Below are 17,295 nucleotides of genomic sequence, written 5' to 3' on the forward strand. Positions count from 1 at the left end.
GGCACCAGAATAAATTCACGAAAAATATGACAACCACAAATATAAATATTAAACGCGTTTCATAAGAGCTATGTATCGTCAACAAAGTAAAGCACTTTATTGAGTCAAAGGAGATGTTAAGGTAAGTGGGGCAAAGACAGAAAAAGAATGGAAAGCATGCAAAGAAATCAATTTTTTGGTTATAACACCTTGGCCATTAAACTGCAAGGGATGTTCCTACCTCGGGAGAAGAGTCACAATCTCCAAAGGCTTCAGCAAAATCTGATGGGCTTTTCCTCAGAGTCTGGTCAGCAGGCAGCGTGTTGTCATTGTAAGAAGTCACAAACTTAAAGTCACTGGTTCTTGAACCTGTTGTCAGGTAGGCGTCATAATTGTAAGCGCTGCGTAAAGTTCCTGTGCCATCAACATCTGTGTAGTTATGAGGAAGATAAGTGCTGGGGATGGCAACTGCTCCATCAAACAACAGTCTGGGTTTTCTCCTGCGACAAAACCTCACACCGAAGATGATAATGATGAAGGTCAGAAAGAAGGTGGACACGGACACCAGAGCAATGATCAGATAAGAGGTCAGTTTGGAATTCTTCTCATCGTAAGAAATGTCCTTCAGTTCTGGCACCTCAGCCAAGTTATCAGAAATAAGTAAATACATGGAACAGGTGGCAGAGAGAGAGGGCTGTCCATTATCTTTTACTGCCACAATAATGTTCTGTTTCATGCTGTCAGATTCAGAAATGTCCCGCTGAGTCCTGATCTCTCCACTGTGGAGACCAATAGTGAAAAGTCCAGGATCAGTGGATTTGACTATGTGATAGGACAACCAGGCATTCTGTCCAGAGTCTGTGTCCACCGCTATCACTTTGGACACCAGAGAGCCTCCGTGTGCCGCTTTGGGGACCAGCTCAGTCATGAAGGAGTTGCCCTCCGGGGCGGGGTACAGTATCTGAGGAGAGTTGTCATTCACATCTGATATGAACACACTCACGGTCACATTGCTGCTGAGCGGAGGAGAACCATTGTCTCTGGCCATCACGTGAACTTTAAAACTCCTGAACTGTTCATAATCAAATGACCTCACAGCGTGGATCACCCCAGTGTCTCCGTTAACTGATAGATAGGAGGACACCGGGGCACCGTTCACCTCACCAGCTAACAGAGAATAAATGACTGTACCGTTTTGTCTCCAGTCGGGGTCTCGAGCAGTAACGGAACATAAAGTGGAGCCAGGTTTGTTATTTTCACTCACATATGCGCTGTAGGACTGTTCCTCAAACACAGGTGGGTTGTCGTTGATGTCAGCTACAGATAACTCAACAGTTTTAGAGGAGGAGAGAGGTGGAGAGCCCTCGTCAGTGGCAGTGATTGTAATGTTGTAATCAGACACTAGTTCACGGTCCAGTTGTCCTGTGGTCACCAGAGAATAATAATTTTTAATAGAAGGAACCAACTTAAAAGGGACATTTTCCTGGATGGAGCAGCGGACCTGTCTGTTATTCTCAAAGTCTCTGTCCTGTACGTTAATGATGCCCACCTCTGTACCAGGTGACACGTTCTCAGGTATGGGGTTAGACAGAGACTTTAGATATATCACTGGAGCATTATCATTAATATCAGTAACATCTATTATAACTTTGGCATAAGAAGTTAGTCCTAAACCATCTTTAGCTTGCACTCTCATTTCAAAAGAACTTGTTTCTTCAAAGTCAATCACACCAGTTACTCGAATTGTTCCCGTTTTAGGATCAATAGAGAAGATATTTAGCTCATCAGTAGATATGTGGCCAACGCCATATGTCACGTCTCCATTCACTCCTTCATCTGCATCAGTAGCACTAACATTAATCACTACTGAATCTGGAGGAGAGTTTTCAGGCAGACTGGCTTTATAAACAGCCTGGCTGAACACTGGGGCGTTATCATTAGCATCCAGTATAGTAATGTGTATGACTACAGTACCTGATCTCTGAGGAGATCCACCATCAAAAACTGTGAGAAGCAAATTCATCTCTTTTTGCTTTTCTCGGTCAAGTGTATTCTCCAGTACGAGTTCAACTTTGTTACTATCAACAGAGAGAATGAAGTTGTCGTTCTTCTGTAGGTTGTATCTTTGAACAGCATTTTGACCTATATCTGCGTCATGGGCCTCTTCGATCGAGAATCGGTTACCCTTGTCTGCCGATTCTCCTATTTCCATTTCAATGAAATTTTCTCTGAATTTCGGCGAGTTGTCGTTCACATCTTGAATAAGAAGACTTACACGATGAAGTTCTAAAGGATTTTCTAAGACCAGATCTCCTTTCACAACACAAGAAGGTCTCTTGCCACAAAGGCTTTCTCTGTCAATTCTCTCTGCTGTGATCAAATCCCCGGTACTCCGATCAATGTCACAGCAGCGCTCACGAGATCCATCAAAATCAACACGGGCCTTTCGAGAAGATAAGGTCCTCAAATCAAGACCCAGATCCTTCGCTATATTTCCAACAATGGACTCTCGTTTCATTTCTTCTTGGATGGAATAACTCAGATCTCCGTAAACGAGATGCCGTGTTAAAATAATAGAGGCCAGGCAGACGATCGGATGAAGCCATGAGAATCCTTTGTTTCCCATCCTGAGAGAAAACACGATGCTGTCTCAAAAAGTCCCTTTAAATGCGTCGAACTAAATGCATCAAAATAAATGAATGATCCGATACTTCATACTCGTGTACGCGATGAAATACTCCGTGAAATAACTGATTTTTTCTTTTTTTTTTTTTTTTTAAAAAAAAGAAAAGAAATACAAGCGATACGCATGCAGCAGCAGAGGGTGGAGTGGTGGATTAATGTTTTCTATCAGGCAACAGCGACACCATGAGTCGCACTTTGTTTTATTTTATTTATTTATTTATTTTTAAACTGGTTCAATGAAAATATACTTTACGGTATAAAATTGCATTCAGTTACGTTAACAAAACATATGCAGCATAGTGAAATGTATAACAATACGATGGATAAAGTGCTGCATTTCAAGATGTTATACTATTCTACTATACAAACATTGAATTAAATATCTCAGATGACCACTTTGTAACTGTGTTTGAATAAAATATTACCATTTAGCCTATTAAATTGTGGAAAGAAGTCTTAAAGAGAAAACCATTATATCTTCGTTTGCACTTGCGCATAGTTTCAGCACCATGGACAGGTTCGTAGAGACGAAACGCTGGGTGCAAAAACTGCAATATATGCTTGTTGCATTGTTCTTCTGGCTTAAGCTACAGGTAGTTACGTTCTTTAGCTGACGAAATCTTAAAACAGGTTGAGACAAGAATAGAATGGCGGATTTTTCGATCCAAAAGGTAAATCATATGTTAAAATGAAACCGGAGCACTGACATGCAGTTGTTGCACCTTTACATGTCACATGTTGAGAACTGATAAAAAAAGAAGAAGAAAGTAAATAATTAAACGAGAATGAATGTAGCGTTCATTGGTTTTAAACAATTGCTGGCACAGTTTCTTTCGCATGTGTATTATGTTAGCGAAACACTGTCGAAACTAATATCGGGATGAAAATTCTCTTTCCACTTCAAAGTATGGAATATAAATCATTCTCTTTGACAATGTTTTAAATTCATTGAAAAGTAAATTCGTGTCATCTCGCTAGCGCAAAGTTGAGAGTGGCAATACAAGGTTGATCCGTAAACTATAGAAAATGACGAGAGAAAAAAAAAATAATTAAAATGCAGTATCAATAGTCTAAAAGTGATAAGGTAAATCGTTTCTTTACTCATATTGCAAGCATATTAAGTGTTACTTGTTGCAGAAGGATAAATGCCGGGAAACAAAGAAATGGAAATCGCTGTTGTGATAAGTAATCGGATGGACTCTTACCTCGGCAGAAACATCAAAGTCTTCAAATGGATCAACAAAGTCTGATGGACTTTTCCTCAGAGTCTGGTCAGCAGGCAGAGTGTTGTCATTGTAAGAAGTCACAAACTTAAAGTCACTGGTTCTTGAACCTGTTGTCAGGTAGGCGTCATAATTGTAAGTGCTGCGTAAAGTTCCTGTGCCATCAACATCTGCATAATTAGGAGGGAGATAAGCGCTGGGGATGGCAACTGCTCCATCAAACAACAGTCGGGGCTTTCTCCTGCGACAAAACCTCACACCCAGGATGATGATGATGAAGGTCAGGAAAAAGGTGGATACAGACACCAGAGCAATGATCAGATAAGAGGTCAGTTTGGAATTCTTCTCATCATAAGAAATGTCCTTCAGTTCTGGCACCTCAGCCAAGTTATCAGAAATAAGTAAATACATGGAACAGGTGGCAGAGAGAGAGGGCTGTCCGTTATCTTTCACTGACACAATAAGGTTCTGTTTCATGCTGTCAGATTCAGAAATGTCCCGCTGTGTCCTGATCTCTCCACTGTGCAGACCAATAGTGAAAAGTCCAGGATCAGTGGATTTGACTATATGATAGGACAACCAGGCATTCTGTCCAGAGTCTGCGTCCACCGCTATCACTTTGGACACCAGAGAACCTCCATGTGCAGCTTTGGGGACCAGCTCGGTCATGAAGGAGTTGCCCTCCGGGGCGGGATACAGTATCTGAGGAGAGTTGTCATTCACATCCGATATGAACACACTCACGGTCACGTTGCTGCTGAGTGGAGGAGAACCGTTGTCTCTGGCCATCACGTGCACTTCAAAACTCCTGAACTGTTCATAATCAAACGATCTCACAGCGTGGATCACCCCAGTGTCTCCATTAACAGATAGATAGGAGGACACCGGGGCACCGTTCGCTTCACCACCTAATAGCGAATACATGACTGTACCGTTTTGTCTCCAGTCGGGGTCACGAGCAGTAACGGAACATAAAGTGGAGCCAGGTTTGTTATTTTCACTCACATATGCGCTGTAGGACTGTTCCTCAAACACAGGTGGGTTGTCGTTGATGTCAGCTACAGATAACTCAACAGTTTTAGAGGAGGACAGAGGTGGAGAGCCCTCGTCAGTGGCAGTGATTGTAATGTTGTAATCAGACACTAGTTCACGGTCCAGTTGTCCTGTGGTCACCAGAGAATAATAGTTTTTAATAGAAGGAACCAACTTAAAAGGGACGTTTTGCTGGATAGAGCAGCGGACTTGTCCGTTTATCTCAGAATCTCTGTCCTGTACGTTAATGATGCCCACCTCTGTACCAGGTGACACGTTCTCAGGTATGGGGTTAGACAGGGATTTAAGGTATATCACTGGAGCATTATCATTAATATCAGTAACATCTATTATAACTTTGGCATAAGAAGTTAGTCCTAAACCATCTTTAGCCTCAACGCTCAGTTCAAAAGAACTTGTTTCTTCAAAATCAATGACGCCACTTACTCGAATTTCGCCTGTTTTAGAATCAATAGAAAATACATTTATGTCGTCATCAGACACGTGACCAAAGTCATACGTTATGTCTCCATTCACTCCTTCATCTGCGTCAGTTGCACTAACAGTGATGGTTACTGTTTCGAGAGCAGAGTTTTCAGGCAGACTGGCTTTATAAACGGCCTGGCTGAACACTGGGGCGTTATCATTAGCATCCAGTACAGTAACGTGTATGACTACAGTACCTGATCTCTGAGGGGATCCACCATCAAAAGCTGTGAGAAGCAAATCCATCTCTTTTTGTATTTCTCGGTCTAGTTTATTCTCCAATACGAGTTCAACTTTGTTACTGTCAACAGAGAGAATAAAGTTGTCATTCTTCTGTAGGCTGTACCTTTGAACCGCATTTTGACCTATATCTGCGTCACGGGCCTTCTCAATAGAAAAGCGACTACCTTTTTCAGCGGATTCCCATATTTCCATTTCTGTCAAACTATTTTTAAATTTTGGTGAGTTGTCGTTTACATCTTGAACATGAAGACTGACACGATGAAGCTCTAAGGGATTTTCTAAGACCAGGTCTACCTTCACAACACAAGAAGGTCTCTTGCCACAAAGGCTTTCTCTGTCAATTCTCTCCGATGTGATCAAATCCCCGGTACTCAGATTAATGTCGCAGTAGCGCTTCCGAGATCCCCCAAAATCAACACGGGCATTTCGAGAAGATAAAGTCCTCAAATCAAGACCGAGATCCTTGGCTATATTCCCAAGAACAGACTCTCGTTTCATCTCTTCGGTTAAAGAATAGCTCAGATCTCCATTAGCGAGGCGCAGTGTTACAATAAAGGATGCAAAGCAGAAGAACGGGCCTAGCGCCGAAAATCCTTTGTTTCCCATCTTGAATGAGGGCAAAATTACGTCCCCGGCTTGCTGACGTTATACCTTTAAGTACTTCAAGAATAAAATATGTTTTTTTTTTAAAAATAAAAAAAAAAAACGTCCAACACGTACAGCAATGTAGACGATCTTATGTTTTCGTAAATTGAGCAGTTTCTCTCCACAAGCTGCATCTGATATGTATGCAGCAGTGGGTGGAGGGAGAATGTTTGTTTTTTTGTTAGCCAATAGCGACACCATGAGCCTCTTTCCTTTTTTTCACACGAAAATTCCAATCAATCTTCAACCAAATGAGAAATCGCTTTACCATAATGTTCATCCATATGAAACTTGGATCAGTTCCATTTACTTCAAACGCACATATGCTCCGTGTGAGATCCATTCAATAGGGAACAGCTGAGCTAAATGAGATTTGGACAATGACCTTTGGAGAATACTCAGACATGTTACCTTTGCATTTGTCTTCTAATATATGTTGTAGGAATGGATGTAGAAAAGAGAAGTCGAGTGTAGTCAGACACGAGGGCCTTAATGGTTTAAACTGCATGAGCCTCAGAAACACAACACTGCATATAAGTAAAGCAACCTAACATTAATAAGTACATTTAATACTGTTTTATTGTAAGAGAAAACAGTACTTGTGTGCTGTATACTGAACTGTACCAAATAGGCGAGTTGTTACAATCCACAATTTCTACATATATAAATTTTGATTACTAAAATTCATATGACATGGCTGATGAGCAAAACATGATGGCTCAAAGACATTGAATACTGTGTAAGCCTCAAAGACTGTTACTGCAATCAAACCAAATCTATAAAATCTGTTAGAGATCACACAAAAAAAAGACACCTAAACCATAATCCATCAACCATTGTGCTGAATCAAACAAAAGTCATGTTTTGTTACTTTCTGAAATATGACCAATCATTACAAAGTTGTACAACTGAAAAAGAAAATGTTTCTTTCAAGCACAGGAAAAGCAAAAGCTTAAAAGCCAGTGTAAATATTTGTTGACTCAAAAGTCATTATAAACAACCAAGTTTTTGTTCGTGTCAGTAAAATTTTTACAAGTAGTCCAAATTTTGGTTAACAAACGGAATCTTGAGGATACTGGTTGTATAATATTTAGGTAAGTAGTGGCATCACATTTCCACATAATAAAATCAAAGAGCTCATTTACATAACTGAGAAGGAACCAACCAAAAACTAACCCTAAATTTTTCTCCAAAACATGACAATCACTGAAAAATTTGAGAGAAGGGCCAGATAGAAATATTAAATTTGTAGAGACAAAAAGCACTCAAGTAAATCGAAGGTTTCCTACCTCATCAGATGACTCAATATCTTCAAATGGGTCAACAAAGTCTGATGGACTTTTCCTCAGAGTCTGGTCAGCAGGCAGCGTGTTGTCATTGTAAGAAGTCACAAACTTAAAGTCACTGGTTCTTGAACCTGTTGTCAGGTAGGCGTCATAATTGTAAGCGCTGCGTAAAGTTCCTGTGCCATCAACATCTGCGTAATTAGGAGGGAGATAAGCACTGGGGATGGCAACTGCTCCATCAAACAACAGTCTGGGCTTTCTCCTGCGACAAAACCTCACACCCAGGATGATGATGATGAAGGTCAGGAAAAAGGTGGATACAGACACCAGAGCAATGATCAGATAAGAGGTCAGTTTGGAATTCTTCTCATCATAAGAAATGTCCTTCAGTTCTGGCACCTCAGCCAAGTTATCAGAAATAAGTAAATACATGGAACAGGTGGCAGAGAGAGAGGGCTGTCCGTTATCTTTCACTGCCACAATAAGGTTCTGTTTCATGCTGTCAGTTTCAGAAATGTCCCGCTGTGTCCTGATCTCTCCACTGTGGAGACCAATAGTGAAAAGTCCCGGATCAGTAGATTTGACTATATGATAGGACAGCCAGGCATTCTGTCCAGAGTCTGCATCCACCGCTATCACTTTGGACACCAGAGAGCCTCCGTGTGCAGCTTTGGGGACCAGTTCTGTCATGAAGGAGTTGCCCTCCGGGGCAGGGTACAGTATCTGAGGAGAGTTGTCATTCACATCCGATATAAACACACTCACAGTCACGTTGCTACTGAGCGGAGGAGAACCGTTGTCTCTGGCCATCACGTGGACTTTGTAACTCTTGAACTGTTCATAATCAAACGATCTCACAGCATGGATCATCCCTGTGTCTCCATTAATAGATAGATAGGAGGACACCGGGGCACCATTCACCTCACCAGCTAACAGAGAATAAATGACTGTACCATTTTGTCTCCAGTCGGGGTCTCGAGCAGTAACGGAACATAAAGTGGAGCCAGGTTTGTTATTTTCACTCACATATGCACTGTAGGACTGTTCCTCAAACACAGGTGGGTTGTCATTGATGTCAGCTACAGATAACTCAACAGTTTTAGAGGAGGACAGAGGTGGAGAGCCCTCGTCAGTGGCAGTGATTGTAATGTTGTAATCAGACACGAGTTCACGGTCCATTTGTCCTGTGGTCACCAGAGAATAATAGTTTTTAATAGAAGGAACCAATTTAAAAGGGACGTTTTGCAGGATGGAGCAGCGGACCTTTTGGTTGTCACCAGAATCTGCATCCTGTACGTTAATGATGCCCACCTCTGTACCAGGTGACACGTTCTCAGGTATGGGGTTAGACAGAGACTTTAGATATATCACTGGAGCATTATCATTAATATCAGTAACATCTATTATTACTTTGGCATAAGAAGTTAGTCCTAAGCCATCTTTTGCTTTCACTCGCATTTCAAAGTTACTCGTTTCCTCAAAATCAACCACACCAGTAACTCGGATTAATCCCAATTTAGGATCAATAGAAAATACATTTATATTATCATCGGATACATGAACAAACTGATATGTTATGTCTCCATTCACTCCTTCATCTGCATCAGTAGCACTAACATTAATCACTACTGTATCTAGAGGAGAGTTTTCAGGCAGACTGGTTTTATAAATGGCCTGGCTGAACATTGGGGCGTTGTCATTAGCATCCAGTACAGTAACGTGTATGACTACAGTACCTGATCTCTGAGGGGATCCCCCATCCAAAGCAGTGAGAATCAAATTCATCTCTTTTTGTATTTCTCGATCAAGTTTATTCTCCAGTACGAGTTCAACTTTGTTACTATCAACGGAGAGAACAAAGTTGTCGTTCTTCTGTAGGCTGTATCTTTGAACAGCATTTTGACCTATGTCTGCGTCATGGGCCTCATCAATAGGGAAGCGATTACCCTTGTCCGCAGACTCTGTTATTTCCATTTGAATTAAATGATCGTTGAATTGCGGAGAATTGTCGTTCACATCTTGAATATGAAGGCTGACACGATGAAGCTCCAAAGGATTTTCCAGGACTAGATCTACTTTTAAGACACACGAAGGTTTATTGGCACAAAGGCTTTCTCTGTCAATTATCTCTGCTGTGATCAAATCCCCGGTACTCAGATTAATGTCACAGTAGCGCTTTCGAGCCCCCTCAAAATCAGCACGAGCCTTTCGAGAAGATAAGGTCCTCAAATCAAGACCAAGATCCTTGGCTATATTTCCAATAACAGAGTCTCGTTTCATCTCTTCGGGAAATGAATAGCTCAGATCTCCACGAACGATGCGCAGCGTTACAATAAAGGAGGCAAAGCAGAAGAACGTGCCCAGCGCCGAAAATCCTTTGTTTCCCATCCTGATAGAAAGAAAATGTCCTCAGCCTGTTGAAGTTAAATCTTCAAGTGCCACAAAAAGTAAAAACTGTTCAAAATATTAAGCGATACTACACGTTTTGGTAATTAACACGATGTTAATATTTCGCAAATTGAGCCGTTTCTTTCCACAACCTGCTTCGGGTATGTACGAAGCAGTGGGTGGAGTGGTTAATGTTTGTTTTTGTTAGCCAACAGTGACACCATGAGCATCTTCCCTTTATCACACCAGAACAGAAATACATTTTAAATAATATGTCTAATCACTTGAAGATAATGTTGATTTGTATGAACCTTACAAAAATTACATTTTCTTAAAACATGCATATAAGATGTGCATTGCAACTGTATTGGTGTGAGACGTAAGCGTTATCCACCCAAGAACAGCTGGAATAAATGACATTTGTTCTGTGACACTCGAAAAAACCTCAGACATGTTACACTTGCTATTGTCTTCTAAAAAATGCGGCATCTCTGAATGAAAATGAGAACTATTGTGCAGACGGTTACAAAGGGTAATATGATAAAACTTTGCAAGCTGGAGTGCAAATCAGAAAGCTACATATACGATATACGATCAGCACAGCACCCTAACACGAATAAATCCTTTTAATGCTATTTTATTTTATATATTAAAAAATAAATAAAAATAAATAATAATAAAAAAAAAAAAAAAACAGCACACAGATTCCCGGTGTAGAGAAAATGAGCTAAGGCAGATAACTTACTACAATGAATTATTTTATTACATAGGAGTTCTTAATGTCAAAATTCACACGACACAGACAATGACCAAAATAAGTCCCCCGCTGTGATTGCGCCTCAGCTCCAGAGTATTTCAGTATCATGGACAGGTAAGGCTTTTGCCTCAAAGACAATGAGTCTTTGTCAGTCTCCTGACATCTGCTTCTACAATCAGACAAAAACTACAAAGTCCATTAGAGAGACTTGTTAAAAAAAAGAAAATCGATTTCTCATTAAACCGTCAACCAATTGACTGAATCAAAAACAGAAGCTATTTTTATATTATTCCAATAAATGACAATCTGTTACAAATACTGGGAACCCGAAATTTGTTTAGATTTAAAAGAGGGAAAACTAAAGACTCGACTGAACGTGAAGAACACTTCTTAAATTTAATGGCTTCACACAAAAATAGGTTTTCTGAATACATGTGGATGAATTCATGATTCATAATGCCTAACTTCCTGCAGGTAACCATCTTCGTGGAGTAAATCACCGTGAGTGAATGATTTCATTTTGCTGAACAGTCACACTCAAGGTACTGCACAGATACAAACGTAATGAAATCAATAACCTCAATTTTTTCAAAGTAAGCACATCCTACAATGTTTCCCTATATGTTAAAAAAGTACATTCAAAGACCGGTAATCTTGAATGTTTTGTGGACTGAAGTACAGGCTGAGAGCACACAGATATTTAAATGCGTTGTTAAAACAGGCAAAAATGCTCTGTAAAGGGCTTTGAAGGTTTCCTACCTCATCAGATGACTCCGACTCTTCAAATGGATCTACAAAGTCTGATGGACTTTTCCTCAGAGTCTGGTCAGCAGGCAGCGTGTTGTCATTGTAAGAAGTCACAAACTTAAAGTCACTGGTTCTTGAACCTGTTGTCAGGTAGGCGTCATAATTGTAAGCGCTGCGTAAAGTTCCTGTGCCATCAACATCTGCGTAATTAGGAGGGAGATAAGCGCTGGGGATGGCAACTGCTCCATCAAACAACAGTCGGGGCTTTCTCCTGCGACAAAACCTCACACCCAGGATGATGATGATGAAGGTCAGAAAGAAGGTGGACACAGACACCAGAGCAATGATCAGATAAGAGGTCAGTTTGGAATTCTTCTCATCATAGGATATATCCTTCAGTTCTGGCACCTCAGCCAAGTTATCAGAAATAAGTAAATACATGGAACAGGTGGCAGAGAGAGAGGGCTGTCCGTTATCTTTCACTGACACAATAAGGTTCTGTTTCATGCTGTCAGATTCAGAAATGTCCCGCTGTGTCCTGATCTCTCCACTGTGGACACCAATAGTGAAAAGTTCCGGATCAGTGGATTTGACTATATGATAGGACAACCAGGCATTTTGTCCAGAGTCTGCGTCCACCGCTATTACTTTGGACACCAGAGAGCCTCCGTGTGCAGCTTTGGGGACCAGCTCGGTCATAAAGGAGTTGCCTTCCAGGGCAGGGTACAATATCTGAGGAGAGTTGTCATTCACATCCGATATGAACACACTCACAGACATGTTGCTGCTGAGCGGAGGAGAACCGTTGTCTCTGGCCATCACGTGGACTTTAAAACTCCTCAACTGTTCATAATCAAACGACCTCACAGCGTGGATCACCCCAGTGTCTCCGTTAACAGATAGATAGGAGGACACCGGGGCACCGTTCACCTCACCGGCTAACAGAGAATAAATGACTGTACCGTTTTGTCTCCAGTCGGGGTCTCGAGCAGTAACGGAACATAAAGTGGAGCCAGGTTTGTTATTTTCACTCACATATGCACTGTAGGACTGTTCCTCAAACTCAGGTGGGTTGTCATTGATGTCAGCTACAGATAACTCAACAGTTTTAGAGGAGGACAGTGGTGGAGAGCCCTCGTCAGTGGCAGTGATTGTAATGTTGTAATCAGACACTAGTTCACGGTCCAGTTGTCCTGTGGTCACCAGAGAATAATAATTTTTAATAGAAGGAACCAACTTAAAAGGGACGTTTTGCTGGATGGTGCAGCGGACCTGTCGGTTATTCTCAGAGTCTCTGTCCTGCACGTTAATGATGCCCACCTCTGTACCAGGTGACACATTCTCAGGTATGGGGTTAGACAGGGATTTAAGGTATATCACTGGAGCATTATCATTAATATCAGTAACATCTATTATAACTTTGGCATAAGAAGTTAGTCCTAAACCATCTTTGGCTTCAATACTCAGTTCAAAAGAACTTGTTTCTTCAAAGTCAATCACACCAGTTACTCGAATTTCTCCTGTTTTAGGATCAATGGAAAATACATCTATGTCGTCATCAGACACGTGACCAAAGTCATACGTTACATCTCCATTCACTCCTTCATCTGCATCAGTAGCACTAACATTAATGACTATTGTATCTAGAGGAGAGTTTTCAGGCAGACTGGCTTTATAAACGGCCTGGCTGAACACTGGGGCGTTATCATTAGCATCCAGTACAGTAACGTGTATGACTACAGTACCTGATCTCTGAGGGGATCCACCATCAAAAGCCGTGAGAAGCAAATTCATCTCCTTCTGTGTCTCTCGATCAAGTGTATTCTCCAATACCAGTTCAACTTTGTTACTATCAACAGAGAGAATAAACTTGTCGTTTTTTTGTAGGTTGTATGTTTGAACAGCATTTTGACCTATATCTGCATCATGGGCCTTCTCTATAGAGAAACGGTTACCCGTGTATGCCGATTCTCTTATTTCCAATTCAATCAAATTTTTCCTGAATTTTGGTGAGTTGTCGTTTATGTCCTGAACATGAAGACTTACACGATGAAGCTCTAAAGGGTTTTCTAAGACCAAATCCACCTTAACAACACAAGAAGGTTTCTTTCCACAAAGGCTTTCTCTGTCAATTCTCTCTGCTGTGATCAAATCCCCGGTATTCAGATTAATGTCACAGTAGCGCCGAGGAGTCCCCTCAAAATCAACACGGGCATTTCGAGAAAATAAGGTCCTCACATCAAGACCTAGATCTTTACCTATATTTCCAATAACAGATTCTCGCTTTTTCTCTTCGGGAAAAGAATAGCCTAGATCTCCATGAACGAGGCGGAGCGTTACAATAAACGAAGCAAAGCAGAAGATCGAGCATAGCCCCGAAAATCCTTTGTCTCCCATCTTGGCGAAAAAAAACACGTTCAGTACTTTTATTAATTCCCACCCAAATGAAGAAAACTATTAGGAACGTAGTCTATAATCCAACACCAGCGTACACCGGGAAAAACGTAGAATTAATGGATTCTCCAGATAAATTCCAACTGATAACGATGCAGCAGTGACAGTGGGTGGAGATGTCTGAGCTACTTTTGCGTAAGCCCACAGCGGCACCATGAGTCTATTTTTGCTACTTGCATCCGCAAGCAATTTTCTCGAGAGTAAATCTGCCTGGTCCTCACCTAAATGCAGGTTCGATTACTTTTGACGTTGTGTTTCAATGGACAAACTTGTCATGTCATGAAACTTAAAAGTTCGACTACGTGTGGTATACAACTGGACATTACATCCCCATATATAAGTTACAGTCTCTCCGTATTCAATACAACCCTAACTGATATCAATATCATCCCATCTTTGTGAACAGCTTTGCGATTTTGTTAAAAGGTAATGAAATCGTTTATAATCTGAATGAAATGAAATCAAATTCTTCGCAGAAAGTTTTTTAATTCGTTTGACTAAAACTCTTATTTGATTGATACCTTCTTGATAAAAGTGTGCACAAAATCCATTTATATAAGTATAGGTGATATGAAGCCTTTTCGTTTTATTGTTTATATAATATTTATGCTTAACACACCATTGAACGTATATTTAATTCATATCGCTATGCATATTCATAATAGTAATAACGGCAGCAGTAGTTGTGAAGTCGCGGGTATAACAGAAGTAGTAAAATTAAACAGAAAAGGAAAAAAAAAGTGGCGGATGTACTTTCAGCACCATGGACAGCGACAACAGGGTGGCATGAAATCGGGCTTTTGCGCAAAATAATGCAACACGATTTCTCCAGTAACATTTTGTCTTACCAGGGACTCAGAATCTCCCATAATAGGAAATGCGTCCATATCTGAATATCAACTGTAACTGAAATCCAACAATAATGTTTCTCGGGGGTTTTTTTGTTTTTGTTTTTTTTACAATATTTAACTCTGTCTTCATTTCCTTTCACATTTCTGAATGATAACTGTCACCATTCAGATGATTTGCCAAAACGACAGCAAGCACTAGTCTGAGATACTCAGCGTTCAGCATCAACAACCTCACATCTAACAATATCAACATTAGGTTACACTGATATCAAACAAATAATGCATTAACCTTATAATTTCAAGGTAGATGTTTTAAAGAACGAGTCAGTGGTTGTCATATAATATGAAATGTTTAAATGTGTCAACTTCCTGTGCTCTTTTTTCTCCAATATGCAAGTTATTTATGTGCATTTCATTTTACTTAATGCATAATGACTCACCAGACTTGAAGTTCTGAAAGATGAGTTGAAAGACGTCCCTCTAGTATGACCAGCATTATCCAGAAGCCAGAATTCTGAAGAAGCATGGAACTCTAAGGAGGGAATGCAATACTTAACTCAATTTCATTTACGGAGCACTTTAAAAACAAGCACAGCCAAAACAAAGTGCTGTACATAGGTAAGAATAAGAACATAATCCATACAATTAAAAACAATAAAGGCAAAAGAAAAAACTCTACAAGTCCAGTTGCCTTTTTTGAACCTTTGCTGGATATACCATGACCTGGATGACTGAGAACCTTCACCAAAAAAAAAAAAAAACAAGAGCAGGGTCTCCTGCTGGGTTGAAAGCCAAGGAATAAAAATGGGTTTTAAGACAAGTTTAAGACAACACAACCGCATGTAATTAATTAAAGTAGAGTTCAAGTTAATATTAAGCTAAAACTAAAACTGTAGAAATTATACGGCTTAGGTTTATATTTTAAATGCACAACAGCATATTATATTTCTATTTATATTATCAAACTCAACTTGTTTGCAAATACATTTCCAAACAAACTGTACGTACGGGTTGTTAAAAGTGCCAGTTTATTATTTAATAACGGCTGGGAAAATAACTAAAATAAAGGTAAACTTAAAACTTATGCCACTCTTCTTTGGTGCCGTATCCTGCACCAAAGAAATGTCCTGTTCCTTCTGCATTTGAATAAAAGAAATATAAAGACAGTCACTAACACTGATAATAAGAGAAAATCACGCAGGTATCAAGCTACGAATAATAAGCAGACTTACATTAACAGTGGTTACACAAATATGTCCCAAGCATTTAAAAGTGTGTTCAGTACCAGTTCTTCTAGAGATAAGATGATCTAGTAAACATATCGATTTGATAGCCTGCGACTGTTTTTGGTGTTATTTAAATTTCGTGCCTGGAATGACAACCTGAAACATTAGAATGTTTAGATTTTTTTTTCTTCATTTCGCCAGGTTCTTCATTACATTATTTAAAATTTCATTTTTGATTGTTTGTTTTTCTGTTGTTTACTGTGTTATCAAGCTGCTGTGGGCTCCTCGAGGATACTGCTCGCTTTATTTGAAAAACTGAACCACACAACTGTATTAACTTTAAACAGAAAAAAAGAAAAATAACTCTTGTCTATCATCTTGAATATTTTCCATTTTATCTAACATTTGTAAAACGGGATAAAAAGCAGCTAACATACGTCAAACCTTGCCATGAAGCCTAGCACAAAACATTAAACTTAACATTATTAAACATTTAGATAACGCTTTATAATACCATGTGCTTATTAACTCGGAACAGTGCATAATAAGCCGTTAACAATGCTTATACCATGGTCTGGGTGAATACTCGATTCTGATTGGCTGGAGGGTGTAGGTTAAAAAGTGATAATGTACACCTAGGAAAGACGTTCCGTCAAATTGCCTGATGACAGTTCTAAATTATTGCGCTGGCTCAAACGCTAGATGGTAGCCATGGCAACGGAGACTCAACGTTATTTCACAGTTTATTCATCGCAAAACAGACAAAACATGAGTGATTTTATCATTTCTTTTAACTTATTTGGTGAGTTTGACAACTTTGAAGACTGGAATGCAGCAGAAGGAAAAGACAGAAGAGAATATGAAAAGAAAAAGGGGAAGCGACACAAGGAGGTGACACCGGAGGAATTGAACGAATTAGAGGATGACAAGGACGAGATAAACACAAAGAAAACGATTTAGGAAACTATCTGTGAACTTTGATTCTTTGAAACAAAATTTCGCATCATTCTCTGGACACACACAAGTAGCACTGGCCTTCTGAAATGATACTTCGTATCACATAACGTAAGGTTAAGCCATCATCTCACTTCCCATCACTGATCAACTGCTGCGGTCGGGTCGCTATGGCCAACGCCTGCATACGGGAGATATTAAATAGTGCGCTCGACTTGTAAAAATAAAAAAACGCTCACGTTTTTTAACTCTAAAACACGTTAAAGTATTATTAATTGATTAAATATTTATTTCTTTCGTAAGTGACCATGGTATAAGCGGGATAATGCCCTTCGAGGT

The 17,295-nt window shown here is 40.0% G+C and overlaps 3 protein-coding genes across 3 annotated transcripts; all 3 read right to left on the bottom strand.

Moving 5' to 3' along the window:
- Window positions 1–65: 65 nt before the first annotated feature.
- LOC311491457 (protocadherin beta-15-like) lies at window positions 66–6,254 on the bottom strand (the record flags this gene model as incomplete). Its single annotated transcript, XM_084549385.1, has 2 exons — window positions 66–2,349; window positions 5,972–6,254. The coding sequence occupies 2 exons, from the start codon at window positions 6,252–6,254 to the stop codon at window positions 197–199; spliced, it is 2,436 nt and encodes an 811-aa protein (XP_084405511.1). The 3' UTR covers window positions 66–196.
- Window positions 6,255–7,359: 1,105 nt separating this feature from the next.
- Window positions 7,360–10,120, bottom strand: LOC311491458 (protocadherin gamma-A4-like). Its single transcript, XM_084549386.1, has one exon. The coding sequence runs from the start codon at window positions 9,965–9,967 to the stop codon at window positions 7,559–7,561; it is 2,409 nt and encodes an 802-aa protein (XP_084405512.1). The 5' UTR covers window positions 9,968–10,120; the 3' UTR covers window positions 7,360–7,558.
- A 916-nt stretch (window positions 10,121–11,036) lies between these two features.
- LOC311491436 (protocadherin beta-15-like) lies at window positions 11,037–13,868 on the bottom strand (the record flags this gene model as incomplete). Its single annotated transcript, XM_084549364.1, has 1 exon — window positions 11,037–13,868. One exon carries the CDS (start codon window positions 13,866–13,868, stop codon window positions 11,349–11,351), a length of 2,520 nt encoding a protein of 839 aa, XP_084405490.1. The 3' UTR covers window positions 11,037–11,348.
- Window positions 13,869–17,295: the final 3,427 nt, after the last annotated feature.

This window comes from Chelon labrosus (assembly GCF_963514085.1).
Source record: "Chelon labrosus genome assembly, chromosome: 8".
Taxonomy (NCBI): domain Eukaryota; kingdom Metazoa; phylum Chordata; class Actinopteri; order Mugiliformes; family Mugilidae; genus Chelon; species Chelon labrosus.

Excerpts from the sequence above, each read along its gene's own strand:
- LOC311491458 (XM_084549386.1), bottom strand. The coding sequence starts at position 9,967 with ATGGGAAACAAAGGATTTTCGGCGCTGGGCACGTTCTTCTGCTTTGCC.